The sequence below is a fragment of the Tachysurus fulvidraco genome, chromosome 10 (assembly GCF_022655615.1).
Source record: "Tachysurus fulvidraco isolate hzauxx_2018 chromosome 10, HZAU_PFXX_2.0, whole genome shotgun sequence".
NCBI classification, from domain to species: domain Eukaryota; kingdom Metazoa; phylum Chordata; class Actinopteri; order Siluriformes; family Bagridae; genus Tachysurus; species Tachysurus fulvidraco.
In genome coordinates this window covers 9,944,681-9,960,827 of record NC_062527.1, presented here as the reverse complement: position 1 = coordinate 9,960,827, position 16,147 = coordinate 9,944,681, and the positions used below count along the sequence as shown (strand labels likewise).

At 36.1% G+C, this 16,147-nt stretch overlaps 2 protein-coding genes across 3 annotated transcripts; both read left to right on the top strand.

Moving 5' to 3' along the window:
• Positions 1 to 171: 171 nt before the first annotated feature.
• Positions 172 to 2,668, top strand: si:dkeyp-73b11.8 (BPTI/Kunitz domain-containing protein). Its single transcript, XM_027173063.2, has 6 exons — positions 172 to 320; positions 1,086 to 1,283; positions 1,449 to 1,625; positions 1,715 to 1,765; positions 1,868 to 1,946; positions 2,054 to 2,668. The coding sequence occupies exons 1-6, from the start codon at positions 251 to 253 to the stop codon at positions 2,154 to 2,156; spliced, it is 678 nt and encodes a 225-aa protein (XP_027028864.2). The 5' UTR covers positions 172 to 250; the 3' UTR covers positions 2,157 to 2,668.
• Positions 2,669 to 4,015: 1,347 nt separating this feature from the next.
• On the top strand, positions 4,016 to 15,115 carry usp3 (ubiquitin specific peptidase 3). 2 transcript variants are annotated; one of them, XM_027173502.2, is made up of 16 exons: positions 4,016 to 4,072; positions 5,303 to 5,476; positions 6,388 to 6,448; positions 6,559 to 6,684; positions 6,777 to 6,860; positions 7,124 to 7,205; positions 7,498 to 7,580; positions 8,774 to 8,887; positions 9,278 to 9,391; positions 10,122 to 10,259; positions 11,239 to 11,345; positions 11,419 to 11,499; positions 12,622 to 12,740; positions 12,830 to 12,943; positions 13,038 to 13,105; positions 13,912 to 15,115. In XM_027173502.2, exons 2-16 carry the CDS (start codon positions 5,386 to 5,388, stop codon positions 14,090 to 14,092), a joined length of 1,563 nt encoding a protein of 520 aa, XP_027029303.1. In that variant the 5' UTR covers positions 4,016 to 4,072; positions 5,303 to 5,385; the 3' UTR covers positions 14,093 to 15,115. The 2 variants fall into 2 exon arrangements, with proteins under 2 accessions (XP_027029303.1, XP_027029302.1); XM_027173501.2 differs by lacking the exon at positions 4,016 to 4,072 and adding an exon at positions 4,845 to 5,049.
• The last annotated feature ends 1,032 nt before the right edge of the window (positions 15,116 to 16,147 follow it).

The window sequence follows — 16,147 nt, the reverse complement described above, 5'->3', positions numbered from 1 at the left end:
TATGCCAGAGGTATAAGACTTTATAACCATTTTTAAAACAAGAATTAAAAATTACAGTTAGACATCACTGTTTCAGAGTTATATTTTTTCTAGCATGAATATGTCGTAACTGAATAAACCTTTCTTCTCTTTGTCAACTGTGTGACTGCTTTATTAGCATGAAAAAGTACAAAGTTCAGTGTGTTCTCCACTCAAATGCAGTTTATGAGCCCTCATTTACTTCAGCTTCATCACCAGAGAACTTACCACCATGAGGAACCTCAGCATTTTTTTTCTAATTTCTGCTGTATTTTATTGTATCAAGGGACAGCAAATACCAGGTACATTTTTTACCCATTATCTAGAGCATACCCAGTTATAAACTGCATTTTATTTGCTGTGTGTTTATTTTTGAGTGTGTTTAGTGTGTTAAAAATTTTACTTTTATATTCCGTTTTGGAAAATGAAGCTTAGAAGATTATGAAAAATTTACAATTTACAATGTCACATTCCCACATAAAGTGTGCCTGTTCATTCTGATACAAGATTCTGCCACATAGATTATCCATTGCAGTGTTTTGGCCAGATTATTTAAAGCCATAAGTATAAATTTTGGTTTAAGTTAAACTATAATATTAAGTTTAATATCAAGCAATTGAACAGTGATTTCCACATGGGTTTAAACAAATGTACTAAATTTGTCTGTACAGAAAATTTATAGACAGTGTAAGAAATCACAAACAAAATTTATTTTTAGTGTGAAGATAGGCTTAAAAAAAAGGTTTTCATACTAAACTCAACATTTTTCCCTAACAGAATATATATATATATATACATACACAGGAAATTGTCTATCCTCAATTAGAAATAAGGTTTACATAAATATGGACTCAATATGTGTTGGTTTCTTGTGACTCACTACTATAATACAATCTTTGTTACTGCTGCCATAACCAAAACCAGAGTTTCATGTTCCTTGTAGCCTAGTTAGTTTATAGCCACTATAAATACTAGGCGTTGGCTGACTGCACATGATTTTTTCAATGTGACTTGCTGACATAATATAATGACACAATTCATCAAAGTTCTACTTTTTCAAACTATAGATTTCTGTGACCTGCCAAAAGATGAAGGCATTAACTCTGACAAAGACGTCCAAGTCTACTTGTACTACAACAAGACTGCAGATAAGTGCTATCCATTCCGTTACAAGGGAGAGGGTGGCAATCAAAACCGCTTCAATTATGAGTTTTACTGCATGAGAAACTGCTCCACCAATGCCGACAAACTGTATCCAACAGACAGTGAGTTCCCTTTTGCATTATCCATTGTTATATACTGCAGCTGCTGTTTAATTACTCAGCTATTCCCTTTGCTTTCTGCAACATGGTAGAAATTATTTTGTCTGGATCTGACATTAATTAGAATATATATAATGTCTAATGTATTGCTCTTCTTTTTTACCTCAGGAACTCTAGCTTGCCATTTGCCAAAGGCTCCGGGTGATTGTTATGGTCATTATCTACGATATTACTATGATGCTGCTCATGGAAAATGCACAACATTTGCCTGGACTGGCTGTGTGGGCAATGGAAACCGTTTCTTGGATTTAAATCATTGCAATACCACATGTTTTGGAATATTAGGTGATTATTTTTTAGTTATTGTATTTTTGTATGTTTTTTTAATCAGGGAAAGTCATGCCTAAATGCATTTGTGTGTCTGCTTTGAACAGATGATGAGAACAATGATGGTAACAGCGACATGGAAACAGACACACCAATTGGTGAACACCCCACCCACCCCACCTTTTTTTAAATAATGAAATATACAACCCCTGATTGAGCTGTTCATTTCCAGTGTCATTAAAATGTTTTTCTGTCCACAGGCATTATTTTGGGTGCTGTTTTAGGTGTTATTGGAGCCATCATTCTCATAGTTGTTCTTGTTCTGACATTGCAGAAGAAGTTAGTATATAAATATATATATATATTCTACTTTTCATTCCTAATTGTATTCTCTTTTCATATGTATGTAATTTTCAAATGTGTAATTTTGGATTTGTTCCTTATAGGCCTAGCAAGAGCAAAAAAATCAAAGCAAAGGAAACAAAAGTGAAAGAAGACTCAAACTCTCCTGGACCTGAGATACCCCTTCAAATTACTGAAACTGCATAAACCACAAAGGAACACCCATTTTCAGCATAAATACTTCTCAAAACTTCATATTAAATCTTGGACATCAGAACAATGTTTTTTTTACAAGAAGGTTTCATCAAGGGATCTTTGGTTAGTTTCTTGACTTACTAAAGTAGTTTCCACACTATTGTGGAATTACGACTTCTTAGAAACTTTCCCCCAGATGGACAGGTACTAGAACCAGGTTCTGAGGTAGCCTTTTTTTTCTTAAGAGTGTAAGCAGTCACTGCTGAATATTTGGCCAGATTGGAATTGAGTTTATAATGTAAGTGAGTTTTAGGATATTCGCATATACACATGCTGAAGAATTAAGACGGTACAATTGTTAACGTTGTCATTTTGATGGTGTGTAGATTTTAAGTTGTTCATTTTTGGCACTAAACTACACTACAACAAACATGAAAAAAAATGTTCTCTGTTCATAATGACTTGAACTTTGTTTTGTAAAGGGTGCTGATGGTAAATGTTTTAATAAAAAAAAATCAATTCCATATTTTGATCCCAAGTTGTTTTTTTTTATGAGACTTCTCTGATTTTCACCAATATCAATGTCAATGACATGTGACATAGGCTGATCGGAATCTCTTACATTTTATGAATTACAAACATTTGCCTGTCATGAGTTTTAAAACAGATTTTCAAATTAGATTTTGACTCCTGTTCTTAAAAAATGTTCATTGTGGTAAAATATTTGAAACGAAGAAAAAAAGAAAATTATATATATGAAAAAAGCATGTGTAAGAAACCAGGGGGACTTGCTTGGACTGGTTCACGTACACTTTTTTATAGCAAAAATAGATCTGTTTTTATTAACTATTTAACTCCACATTAATTAGTCCAGCGTAGTGCTAAACACTGTCAAAACTGTGGAGATGATAGTGGACTCAATACTCCCCCTCACAATATCCAGCAGCACTTTGTCATCTGTGGAGTGCTTCAAGTTTCTGGGCACTACCATTTCCCAAGACCTGAAATGGGAGTGCAGCATAAACTCCATTATCAAAAAGGCCCAGCAGAGGATGTACTTTCTAAGTCAATTAAGGAAGTATGGTCTGCCACAGGAGCTGTTGATGCTGTTCTACACTGCATTCATTGAATCGGTCCTGTGCACATCCATCACCATCTGGTTTGGAGCAGCATCAAAACAGGACAGAAACAAGCTACAATGTACAGTAAAAACAGAAGAAAAAAAATCATAGGTGCCCCCTGCTCACTCCCCAGGATGTGTTCGAAACACGAACCAGAAACCGGGCAGTAAAAATCACTACTGACCCTTCACAGGCACTACAGAGCTTTGTTTTCCAAAACTGCCAGACACAGTAACAATCACCCTTATTAACAACTCACCATAATTATATTCAATGCGTCATATCTATAAGTACTGCATTAGGGTAGTTGACGTGACATGGCTTTTTCACTGTCACAGAAGATAAAACATAATTTAATTCACATTTTCATAATTTAGAATACTGTAAATGGTTAAACATTTTCTTGTTTTATATGAATTTGTTGTTTTAATACCCAAGTTATTGTTAGTTTTTTTAGAACTTTGAGCCAAATCTCAAAATTGTCCTATGGTGTGACGGTAGACAACATTATTTCATAAATATTACATTTTATAAATAAAGAAAATAATGTTTAAAAATCTTAATGAACACTCCTGGCATAATTGTGCAAGTGTCTATTTCACTAAGTGGCCATCACTTTTCATATACATACATTTCTAAAAGTGTAGGAATTTCATAAAGTTTGTCACAGATAAAAATGTCCTTTGGTGTTATGCAAAAACCTAATTTTAATTTGGGCAATATCATGGACAACTACATTTAATTGAAAGACCCCACTCAAGGTCATGTGACTGAAGACCCCTATGAAGGCCATGAGAAGTGCACATGTTAAGTATTTCTCTCAGAATTGTTTAAATATTTAACTATGTTTTAAGACCACTGAAACTGTTAAGTTTTTTTGTCCTTTGGTGTGACACCATTCATCTATTCATGGTGAAAATGATTCTAATTAGTACTTTCATGTAAAATAAATATCACTTTAAGAAAATAATGTTTTAATAATGTGAACAATTCTATCTCAATTATTTATTTTATGTTATTTAATTATATCCAGTCATTTGTCAACTACCCATTAGCAGAACTGTCAGTCATCACATCATCCGTATGTTACACACATTACTGCTGCTGTATATTGTACAAAAGCATAATATTGCACAATATTGTTAATTGCACTACCATGCACAACTCACACTTTATGTACATAACTGATCAGTCATATATTCTGTATTCCTATTTAATACTCGTACTGTCTATATTATATCACATCATCTGCATTGTCTTGTATAGTCTGTCTTTGTCCAGCCTTGTATAGTCCACGCTAAATGTAGAGTATGGTGTTATTTATGTCTGTACTTTTGAGAGTCACAAACAGCTGGAACCAGATTAATTGTGTGCGTCAACACATTTACTTACTTGGCAAATAAACCTGATTCTGATTCTGATTAAAATGTCTGAGTAACATTACAGTAGATTTCCCTCTAAAGAGTTTACAGTATATTACCAGCAGGTGTCGCCAAAATGAGGCGTTTCAAACACTTCAGAGGCTTATTAAGTGACTGGTTTGACCAAATAAAAGCACTACAAGCTTTTTTTTTTCAGCAGCACTGGTTTGGTGAGACTCAAAATACATTTACTAGCCAACAGTCCGTTTATGTGTAGACTAACGATAGGAAAGCATTTGTCGGTTTTAAACGGTATCATTAAACTACCATATTTGTCCCGCTTGTGGACTCTGCGACCCTGCTGAACCCGTGACGTCATTAGATGGCGCCTCTTCCCCGTTGGCTCGATACCGCTTTCTATGGGTCAGTTTACCTTTTAATATGGTGCTGGTAGTGACAGTCCATAGATTTTACCTTAGTTAAATCTGTTTATCTTTAAAAAATAAAAATAAAAACACACCAGTGTTTTAGTGTAATTTGGTGTATTTATCAGCGCTCGAGCTCAGCTAGTGCTTGTATCTTTAGCCTGTGAGCTAACACGCTAACTAGTCCAGTCAGCTAACGGTATTTCTTCTGCTGTGTCGATTCATTGTTTGTTTTTGGTTAAACAATACAGTGTTGTCTACGTTTGAGGGTGAAAATATCTAGCGGAAAAGCTCGGTTCTGGTTTTCCTGCTCTGCATCTTCGCCCTTGTTGTGATGGAGTGTCCGCATCTCAGCGCCACGGTGTGTGTGGCGGTGGATCCCAACCGCTTCCCTCACGGCTCACCTTCTTCATGGTGTTGCAGTGGTGAGTGCTGACTAACAACTAAAGTCTCACTCTTTATTAAGGTATTAAATCTAGCTAATAATCTAGCCAGGGTGTTTACTTTCACACAGCGAGTATATGACCTATTAGTTTTTTTTAAACTATATAAAGTTTAAAGATTTGTTTGTGTGTTCAACTTCCCAAATGACACTTTTTTCTAAATTGCTTCTGTAATCTAACGGAGATGGATTTTTGTTTTAAATCACAGTGTGTTGTCCTTCACAGCACCTCCACGTGCTTACACCGGTTGATCTTTTCTCGAAGTTTCCACACGTGATGCTGTTTCTCGGTTGCCTCCAGTCATTTGACGTGTGTTTTTTTTTTTTTTGTAATTGCACTCAATATGAACACAGCGGTTTCGTGAAGACGTCCAAGTTATACAACAGCTTAAAAAACAAGCAGGGAAACGTTTAAACACGACTTTCTAAAAGGAAAACGTGTCAAGTCAGGAAGCTTGTATTGTCATTTCAACCATATATAGCTGTTGCAGTACACAGTGAAATGAGACAATGTTTCTCTAGGATCATAGTGTTACATAAAACATAGACAGAGCTATAAGGACTTAGTAAGTAGTTGAAGATACATAAAGTGCATCTGTGCAACCTGGTGCAGGACAGGACAAAAAGACAAGAAGACAGTGCAGGACAAATGACAGTTAAAAAAAATAGAAGACATTTCACAAAAGACAATAAACAAAAATAGCTCTGACCAGTGTAAATACTGTATGTTCAAATCAATATTGTGTGTGCAGAAATACTGTGTTGCCCTGCATGACAATGCTTAAATAATTATCTGGATTATACTATGTTCAAATCACGATTATATTCACAGATTTAAATTTGGATTTAATCATTTATTAAAACGTGTATTGTGTTTCTCTTTTTCTTGGCTAGTTTGCCGTTCAAATAAAAGTCCCTGGGTTTGCCTCACCTGCTTGAATGTACATTGTGGAAGGTAACCGTTTTCTTTCAATCACTAATTAGCAATGAAAATAATCAGGGTTTAATTCATGTTGATGGTATTGTATGGCATGTGATTTATGTGTGATATATATAAACTGTAAGGTACGTCAATGGCCATGCTAAGAAGCATTTTGAGGAGGTTCAGTGTTCACCAACTGGGCAGAAGAAAACAGAGAAGCTTCAACAGCATTCTGTGTGCATGGACTGCAGCAGTTATAGTACATTCTGGTATGTATAATCAAGACTTGTTCCCAAATTGAACAATGTGCAAATATAAAACAGATTGTGATTTAAACATAATATTCATCCTCTTTATGCAGTTACAGATGTGATGACTTTGTGGTGAATGACACCAAGCTGGGCCAGGTGCAGAGGGTGAGGGAGCATCTTCAGAGTTTGGAAATGTAAGTATTGGTTGTACTCAATGTGCAGATCAGTAGCAAAGGATGAATTTCTTTGAAATGTACTTCCTTAGTTATGAGTTAATTTACAGAAAAAACACTGACTGATTCTGCAGTGACTTGTAATTACATATTCTATGAGAACTGACAGCTGTATACCTTGTATGTGATGTATTGATGTTAATGGAGTGTACATTGAAGTTGTTTCTTAAAAAATGGACCTGTTTGTAAATGTACAATACACACATGTATTTCCTCTTTGTCAGCTCTGTGATGACTTCTGACAGACAGAGGAAAAGAAAACTGTCGGGGAGTTCCTCTCCTGACCTCAGGATGCCTGCAGATGGTGTAAGTATAAACTGCAACAACAAAAAAATCCCCCACTGTAGAAACTAAACTAACTTTACTGGCTGAGGTACAGGTTAATTCTTTTCCCTGTATTTGTTAATGAGTGTGTGTGTCCTGTTTGCAAGAAACAATGCATTGTTGCCTAATTCTAATGTTGAGCAACATGTGGACTTGTTTTATGTGATTTTTCAGTGTGTCTGTAACAGATTTGTTAATCATTAGTAGCTTTGCTCTGATGTGTAAACACTATGCAAACAGACCTAGCCATAAAATGTTTTTATGCCCATTTCAGGAAGGGCCCCCTGCTCGGAGTGCCACTGGCCTTCGCAACCTGGGCAACACTTGCTTCATGAATGCCATCCTCCAGTCTCTTGGGTATAGATTTCTCTTGAATCTGTGGGGATGCAGGGCTAGCATGGTTTGTCACACTGAAGCTGGAATGCAGCCCAACCCTTTGTGGTGCTGTGTAGAAGGAAAGCAGAAAGCAGGGACTCTGTCCAGTCAGCTGCTGCTAATGGATGCCAAGAACACTCGGCTGACTGCTCTCACCAGCTGACTTGTCTGTTAAACCACAACCAGTGCTATAAGCCGCATGAGTCATTAAGCTCATATAATGATCAAGTAAACTTGAAAGATATCACCATGAGTTTTAAAATGTGTTTTTGTATAGTGTGCTGTAAGAACATATTGTAGTCACTTTTATTTCTAGTTAATGGAAAAAGCTTTAACTTCAAATGAAAGAGTGTTTGGCACAAAAAGACATTTTGTTTGAGTAAGTAGAGATTGTGGTTTAAATTGAAATGCTCTGGTGTTTTTTAGTTACCAAACTGAAATCCTGACCACTTTACCTATAGTTCTGAGACCTCCTCTGGGCTGTGATTGGCCCAATTAGTACAAGGTGTCTGGTGTCAATGTCACAGCACTATAACAGACATTTGTGACTTGATCACTGCTGCTGTTTTTTGTTCATCCATTTTGGTTGACTGGGTTTTTTCTTTAAAAGGAAATGTGACCAAAATGGACCACCAGAAGTTACTGTGCTAAGAGCATGGCTACTGTTGCAAAATCTATGTTTAAAACTAATGTTGTGCAATACGCTTTAACTAAGCAGCATTAAAAACTTTAAAATTAAAATTTTTAAAGACTGCTTAGCTTTTTTTTTTTTAAGTTTCTGCACTTACTATTGGTACAGTGTCTTAGATAGAGACACACACACACACACACACACACACACACACACACACACATACACACATATCGAGTTCTTGAGTAAACCTACAAAGATTTATTTTGTTCTTGCTGACCACTGGCATTGGAGTACAACCACCATTAATTTGTCAACCCCGTACCTACTGTTTCAACACAACTGATAAATGTACAGCTAAAAAAGAGAATAAGCCCAACTCAGACAAGCAATAGATTTAACAATAATACATAATTCAGCAATATGTACAATATAAATCTCTAGATAATGGTGTGTGCCTTATTTTGCTGTACAAGTTAAAGTCTTTAATACTAAATGTTTTGTCTTTTTTAAACTTTAAGTAAAATTAGTTTTTTCTTTACAGTAACATTCCCGAGTTTAGCTGCTACTTTAAAGACATGCCAGCAGTAGCACTGCGGAGCGGAAAGACTGCAGGAAGGAGAATGTACCACACCCGAAGCCAAGGGGACAGCAGTGTGTAAGGTCCTCTTGAGTAGATGGGCAGTTGGGGTGGTTGGTTGTGGGTTTTCTATTGTCTGTAGAAATTATGAAAAGTAATGATTTTGTTTTAAGTTGGTGTTTGTCTTGAAATGATGGTAGTATTTGCTATTATTAATTTGCTATTGAATATTATTTTAATTCTTTTGCAAGTCATGCTTCTAAAAGGGTACACAGACTTTATACTCTTGTGTATTTATTAAACTTTAGAATGCTATTAGTTTTGGACATATTAGTAAGTTTTTCATTAAGGAGTCAACCAGAAAATAATATGTTCTTTTGCATGAGTTTATCTTCTATATTTAATTTTTAAATAAATTGTTAAATAATCTTTTTTTTTTCTTTTTACATGTTTTGTGTGTGTTTTTAGGTCTCTGGTAGAGGAGCTCAGGAAAACCCTTTGTTCCCTTTGGCAGGGAAGTCAGACTGCTTTTAGCCCAGATGCTCTATTCTATGTCATCTGGAAAATTATGCCAAGTTTCAGGTAATGTGACTCTTGTTCAAGTACATGACCTGTACCACTGTAGGCTCCTTTGTCTTTCGCTGTGACTGTAGGAGTTACACTATTTTGCAATAGCATTTCTCAGACTCCTTTTTAGCTCTGCTGCTTCTGACTTCTGAGGACTGAAAAATAAAAGATGCCTTTTTCTTACCTTGTTGAAATGTATTCTGATATTTCCAGCTGTTATTTGGAGTCCAGTCAGCTGGATATTTCCAATCTGAAAAAAATGTGCTTTTATGTACAAAAGAGGAACCATTGATTGTTTCTGGCTCATTTCAGTTCATTCACTCTGTTACTTTAATAATTTAACATTGGTAGACAGTTATTTGCATGAGGAACGTAATAGGAAATTGCTAACAAACTGAAGCTCAGATTTATATTTGAAAAGCTGAGTGAAAAAGCCTAGAGCAATATAGCTAGTTGTTAGCATTTATTCTAAAACACAACTTCCTAACTACCTTTGAGAGAATTCAGAATATATATTACACAAAGATACTTGCTATAGCTGCATGATTTTATGAAATGCACTGCTGCCTCATAATGGGTGGATTAGATTGCATAAATTAGCAGGTGTACGCATGCTCCTAATAGTGAGTTCAGTAAGTCTATATTGCTAGCTGTTTGATTCACTGAGATAGGAGGGATGTCAGTTTCCTAGGCCTAGTCCCAATCTCAACTGTACTCCGTGTGCTGTGCTTTATTAATTCTGCAGGGGCTATCAGCAGCAGGATGCCCATGAGTTCTTGCGGTACCTACTGGATCACCTCCACAGAGAGCTACAGGGCAGTAAGAACGGGTTGCCTGGGTCTAGCGTGCTCCCAGACCTTAACTCAGGAAGCAAATGCAGCATGTAAGACCTACACACACACACACGCTGCACACCACCACCAGCTGCACTACCACTAACTTGGTGAATTTTACTTAATGTAATGTTAATGAATTTTACTTAATGTTTACAAATTTTGATATCCCTGACTACACTCACTCCTATGAATATCTCACTACTATTTGTAACAGAACCACCTGTATGCCATGAAACATTAAGCACTTTAACTGAGCTACATGAGCTCATATTAAACTTTTAAACTCATCTTTACATACTTGGAAGTAGTTACATACTTGGACAAAGTGCTTTATCACATGTATAGGCTTGGAAAAATTATATTCACAAAAACAAATGAGTTACTACAAATTCTGCATACTGATATGTTAGCCATGAGCCAGATAGCTGACGAGTAATCATATTATTTATTGTCTTAGACACGTTTTTATTAAAGCGTTTGTAAAAACAAAATGGTGTTTGGAAAAAAGTCTCTCGGATGATTAGCTGACTTGCAGTTAGTTTTCACTGCTGAAGACCTGCTCCCAGACTTTAAAGCACTTCTAGGCACTCATATCTTTTGTGTCCGTTTTGCTATTCAAATTTGCAAATATATCAAATATTTAAAAAAATACAGGCTGACTTCCTAGCAGTAATTGTGGTCATATCAGTTGGTTCTTGTATAATAATAGTAATGCTAATACTCTACAGATGGCACCCCATCTCACACACACACACGCACACTGTTGTTTTGACATCCCAAGACTGGAAGTGGAGCCACCCTTTTGTGATGCCATTATCAGTCCTCTGTAAGATAGACTGAGCAAATGAAGCATGCTCAGCAGCAGCATCAATGGGCCATTTGTTATGGCGTGGTCATTGATTTGTGTAAAGCGATATGGCAGTGTAATCCAGTTTCACACAAGAGGATCAAGAATTTAGTATAGACATATAGCCTTACATAGCCTTACAAAGATTGTATCTCTTGTATAATTTCATTATGTTTCAGTAACGGGGTTCCAACTATGGTCACTGATGTATTTGGTGGTGTCCTGCACAGTGAAGTAAACTGCTTGATCTGTGGCACAGAGTCGAAGAAATTTGACCCATTTTTAGGTAAGATTTATCTCCGGCATTTCCCATCAGAAGTTTATAAGTGCTCTTGGTGAGTAATATTTCTTTCCTTTAGACCTCTCCTTGGACATTCCCAGCCAGTTCAGAGTAAAAAGGACAAAGGACCAGGAACCAGGGCCCATGTGCACTTTGAGAGGTAAGTAAATATTCTGCTCAGTGTGCGTTTGTGTGTTTTTTCTGGTTTTTTTTTCTGTTTTATTTTTTTTGTTGTTGTTTTAATTAATTATTTATTTATTTATTTTTTAATTTTTTTTATTGTTATTATTTTGGGGGTGGGTACTTGGTTTTCAATACATATGTAGTAATATTGGGGCATTAAGCAGACTTATGAAATATTAAAGCTAATAATATAAATTGACTATAGACATTGGGACAGTGTTGGTAATTATTTAGCATAGTTTACTTTAAATTATAGGCAGGTATTAAATGTCCATTTTTTTTAGACTGATGTCTTTTGGGCACCTTTTTTTCCTACCTGTCTATTAAGAAACATTACTGCTATGATACTATTTACAATAACACAATTTTGTAGTATAGTGAAGAGAACAGAAATAGTATAGTGTAGATGTGATGAATCTTGTTTTAAATGTCTGTTTAATATTGACCATTTTGTCTGCAACAGAAAAGTAGTTTCACCACAGGTGGCCTGTTGCTAGGCAACAAAGTAATATTAATATTAATAAATACCAGCCAGCAGCAATTAAGGGGGCCAAGCACACATTTTCCCCACCAATCAATAATGGAGGAAGACCAAAAGCCATTGGGAAACTCTGCACTTACTCTCAAACACGTACTAAAACATCAAGCCTTTACAGAGTATATTGAAACTATAGTCAATAATAAATATTATTTTTTAATTTCATACCCGTAATGTTTTGTAGACATGTTCTACAAAAGAAAATATATTAATGTTTATTTAAAATAACACTGTGACCATAATAAATGATCATGACTGTAATGTTTAACATTTTTGAAAAGAATATATGTTAAACACCTTGGTATAACAGAACCATGGTCCATAAAATGATCTTGATGATCAGATGCAACAGTGCAGCTCAATCATATTTGGGTTAGAACTGACTGTTGCATAATGTCTGACATTGTATTCCTTTCACACACTGTTTACCACATCCTTCTATGTTTCTTCCAGCACTGCACCACTGTACTTCCCTTTAAGATTTGAAGTATAATACACATCAGATGAATGGCTGTGAAGCAAGTGAAGTGCACTTTGTAATTTTTTCCCCTCTCTCTTTAGACTGCCTTTTTAGTTTCACTGATCTGGAGGAACTTGATGAAACGGAGCTCTACATGTGCCATAAATGTAAAAAACGACAAAAATCCACAAAGAAATTCTGGATCCAGAAAATGCCTAAGGTTTGGTGTATTTTCCCAACAATTTTTAGTGCAACAAGTATTTCAGTGCTTTCGCTTTGATGGTCTGGTCTATTCTTTCTGTGTTGTAGGTCCTGTGTTTGCATCTAAAGAGGTTTCACTGGACAGCTTTTCTAAGAAATAAAGTTGATACCTATGTGGAGTTTCCACTGCGAGGCCTTGACCTGACTTGCTACTTACTGGAGGTGAGCACTGGACATATAGTCAACTATTAAGTATTAAAGTATAAGCTATTAAAGATGATCATTGATGTTGGATTCAATGTGTTTGTGTTTTTAGTCTGAAAACAGTCTCCATGAGAATTGCCTGTATGACCTTGCTGCAGTAGTGGTGCATCATGGGTCTGGGTAAGTGAATGTCTATGTTTGCTGTCCAAGTTTGGGTTTTCATCCCTTAACAAAATACAAATCAGTCTGTCTCGTGTTTTCCTTTAGTTACTGCATCTGTGTCACAAGTGATCGTATTAGACAAGGTTTTTATAGTATTATCCCTAATGTCACCTGTAGGTGGTGATACTGCACCTTAAGGCTTTCCACACTATCATATTCTGACTAATTATACAATAACTATATTTAAATAGGATTATATTTGAGAATGTGCTATTACATTGTTATATGAATATAAATTTCCCCTTAAAGTGATTCCAATAACTAAAAAACCTGGCAGCCAAACTGAGTCACATTTTCCTTTGTGAGATTATCTGTTGCTGCTTGATATGCCTTCTCTTTTAGACAGAAATCTAAATATAAATTACTCCAGGTTCAAACTCTCATCATTTCCTGAATAGGAAATTTAGAATCACTATTAAATGGAACAGCATGTAAAATAGTTTGGTTGTCACTGTAATAGACGTCACTTTCTATCAAAACTATGAACACAGTTTGCTAATTGTTTAGCAAACCTGAAGACCATAAATGAGTTAGCAATAAATCCAAACATATGGGATTAAAAACTCACTCTGTATGTATTTAATATTTAAATAGATGTTGCAATTTTGTATTCTTTCTCATTGAAGGTAAAACCACAAAGCATTAGTGATCTACAAGCTTCTCTGTCTTCATTAGTGTTTATTTTGTTGTTTTAAAATGCAAATTAAGAATACTTCCCCAATGTGTTGGTAATCTGACTTTTTCTGTATATCTGTTTCTGCCAGGGTGGGATCAGGTCATTACACAGCATATGGTCTACATGAGGGCTGCTGGTATCACTTTAATGACAGCACTGTGACTGTAGTCAGCGAGGAGACGGTAGCCAAAGCCAAGGCTTATATGCTGTTCTACACAGAGCGGAGAGAGCAGAATAACCCAGGCTCTGTGACCAAGCCGAAGCTTTAATCAGCCTTACCTTACCATGAAGCCTTCGGACTGATAGTCCACATTTCCTGCACACAGTTCCACGCTGAGCTTCAGTTATATCACCTGTAGCACCTCCATCACACCTCAGTAAAAACTAAAAGCTGCTGTGTTTATCATTTAAAAAACAAAACAAAAAAAACATTCCTAATGTTGCCTTTCATTGTTTTTGTCCATCATGTGTACTGGTGGATAGTGGTGTAGAAACTGGATCAGAAAAATTAAATTGTTTAATGTGTTTTTCAGATATTGGCCACTTCTTTTAACATTAGATCACTTTGGTGTCATAAAGGGTTTTATGTAAATGAACTAAATTTGAGTATTTTTATTTACTGTTGTTTGTCAGGATAAAGGCATTTCTAACTTGATACTTCTTAAAACTTGAATAATCAAAATTTGTGTAAAGATGTTCCCTTTTCACCTTTGTATTGCACAGACAGTTTACTTTTACAGTCGACTTCACCTCATAAAGGTGAGAGTTTTGTTTAAAGGGAAAATGTTGAGGCCGTTACATTTTAATTATTTATACTGATTTATAACAGGTGCAGCCATATGTTTTGCTTTAACCATTGATTCTACGATGACACATGAGCACTGCTGATTTTATGTGATTGTTTATAGAAGCAGTAAATAGACATCAGTTTACAAAAAAATGTAGTCTGTGTTTTTAACACGGTCCACTGAAGTACAATAATCCTGAAGTGAAATCGAACTCCCTCCTACCATCAGTTTCGAACACCTGTTGTCTTGGCTTTAAATCAAAAATTGAGGACTTTAAACTTTAATGAAATTATGAAACTTCAGTGTCATGAATCTTGTAATAGGTAACAATAGCTTATATGTTTTCTCCATGTAAGGTTCTTACTCATGAAAAGCCCCCATTTAATTCTTTTTCTTCAAGAATTCATGGTATTGATTTAGTAAATTTTACATTGTAGTTTCTTCTGTAACACTGCCCCAAATTATGCCTGCATCAGTAAATATTTTCCAACAATTTCCACTTTACAGCAGTCCTGTTGGTCTTATGATTTTCTAGGTAATCTTTGAAAGATCTGTTCTGAGAGAAGACAAATTGCACACTTTAAGTACAACCAAAAGAGATGTGTAATTACAGCCTTCATGTTTGAAATGTAGCTGAGGCAGCAGCACTTGTTTAGTGTGCCTGAATAAGTGTTTCATACAGAACCTTGCCTGTTTATCAGAGACTAATTTCAATATCAATGTAAATGGTGACCTGCTTTGATGATGTAAACCACTCAAAGCGCTAGCAAGCGCTAGCAAGCGCTTCTTCCTTTTGCCTCCCTATATCAAACGCGTTTCACCCACGTATGATGGCACGTGTGAAGGTAGAGCACATACAGATCTGTTTGTAACTACTGGCAGGCAATGCAGTGGATCTACTAAGCCAAAGGAACAGGGCCTCCTGTGTTCTGAGGACGAACAGCTGCTCAATGAGTTTTGTTTGACCCTCTGTCGCACATGCAGGTGCCAGTCTAAGGCTGGAATAATATCCTCATTAAATACACAAATTGAGCAGCTGCCTCATTCAACAACCCCACTGTGATAACAGGCTTGCTTTCTCTCTCTCTCTCTCTCTCTCTCTCTCTCTCTCTCTCTCTCTCTCTCTCTCTCTCTCTCTCACACCCTCTCCCTCTTAAACCACCACCCTTGCCTCAGGTCGCAGCTGCTGATAAGCTCACATTGACCTGTACTGCTGCTCCGTTTGTTGCTTGCATGTTATGAGTCATTGCAAATGATTCACAGGGTACAAGCTGTAATTTCACTTCTGCATCACTTCATCATCAGTGGCACATACCAGCATAGATAATGTCAGATACCAGCCTGAGAGGTCACCAAGATGCTTGTCTGTGTTTTATTTATATATTTTCTTAAAAATGCTTTACTGTCTGATATATTTCATATGCTGTGCTCATGAAATAAATACGAAATTGGTACACAGTGTTCTTCGGCTTCAGGTTTGGCTGCAAGCACATGTTCTATTTGGGCTGTTGTTGAAGATGTATGAAAAGATTGGCA

Bases quoted from the DNA above. Each gene is read 5' to 3' on its own strand.
- si:dkeyp-73b11.8 (XM_027173063.2), top strand. From the start codon at position 251: ATGAGGAACCTCAGCATTTTTTTTCTAATTTCTGCTGTATTTTATTGT. The intron at 321-1,085 runs GTACATTTTTTA...TTCAAACTATAG, and splicing joins CAAGGGACAGCAAATACCAG to ATTTCTGTGACCTGCCAAAA. The intron at 1,284-1,448 runs GTGAGTTCCCTT...TTTTTACCTCAG, and splicing joins CAAACTGTATCCAACAGACA to GAACTCTAGCTTGCCATTTG.
- usp3 (XM_027173502.2), top strand. From the start codon at position 5,386: ATGGAGTGTCCGCATCTCAGCGCCACGGTGTGTGTGGCGGTGGATCCC. The intron at 10,260-11,238 runs GTAAGACCTACA...ATTATGTTTCAG, and splicing joins TCAGGAAGCAAATGCAGCAT to TAACGGGGTTCCAACTATGG. The intron at 13,106-13,911 runs GTAAGTGAATGT...TGTTTCTGCCAG, and splicing joins GTGGTGCATCATGGGTCTGG to GGTGGGATCAGGTCATTACA.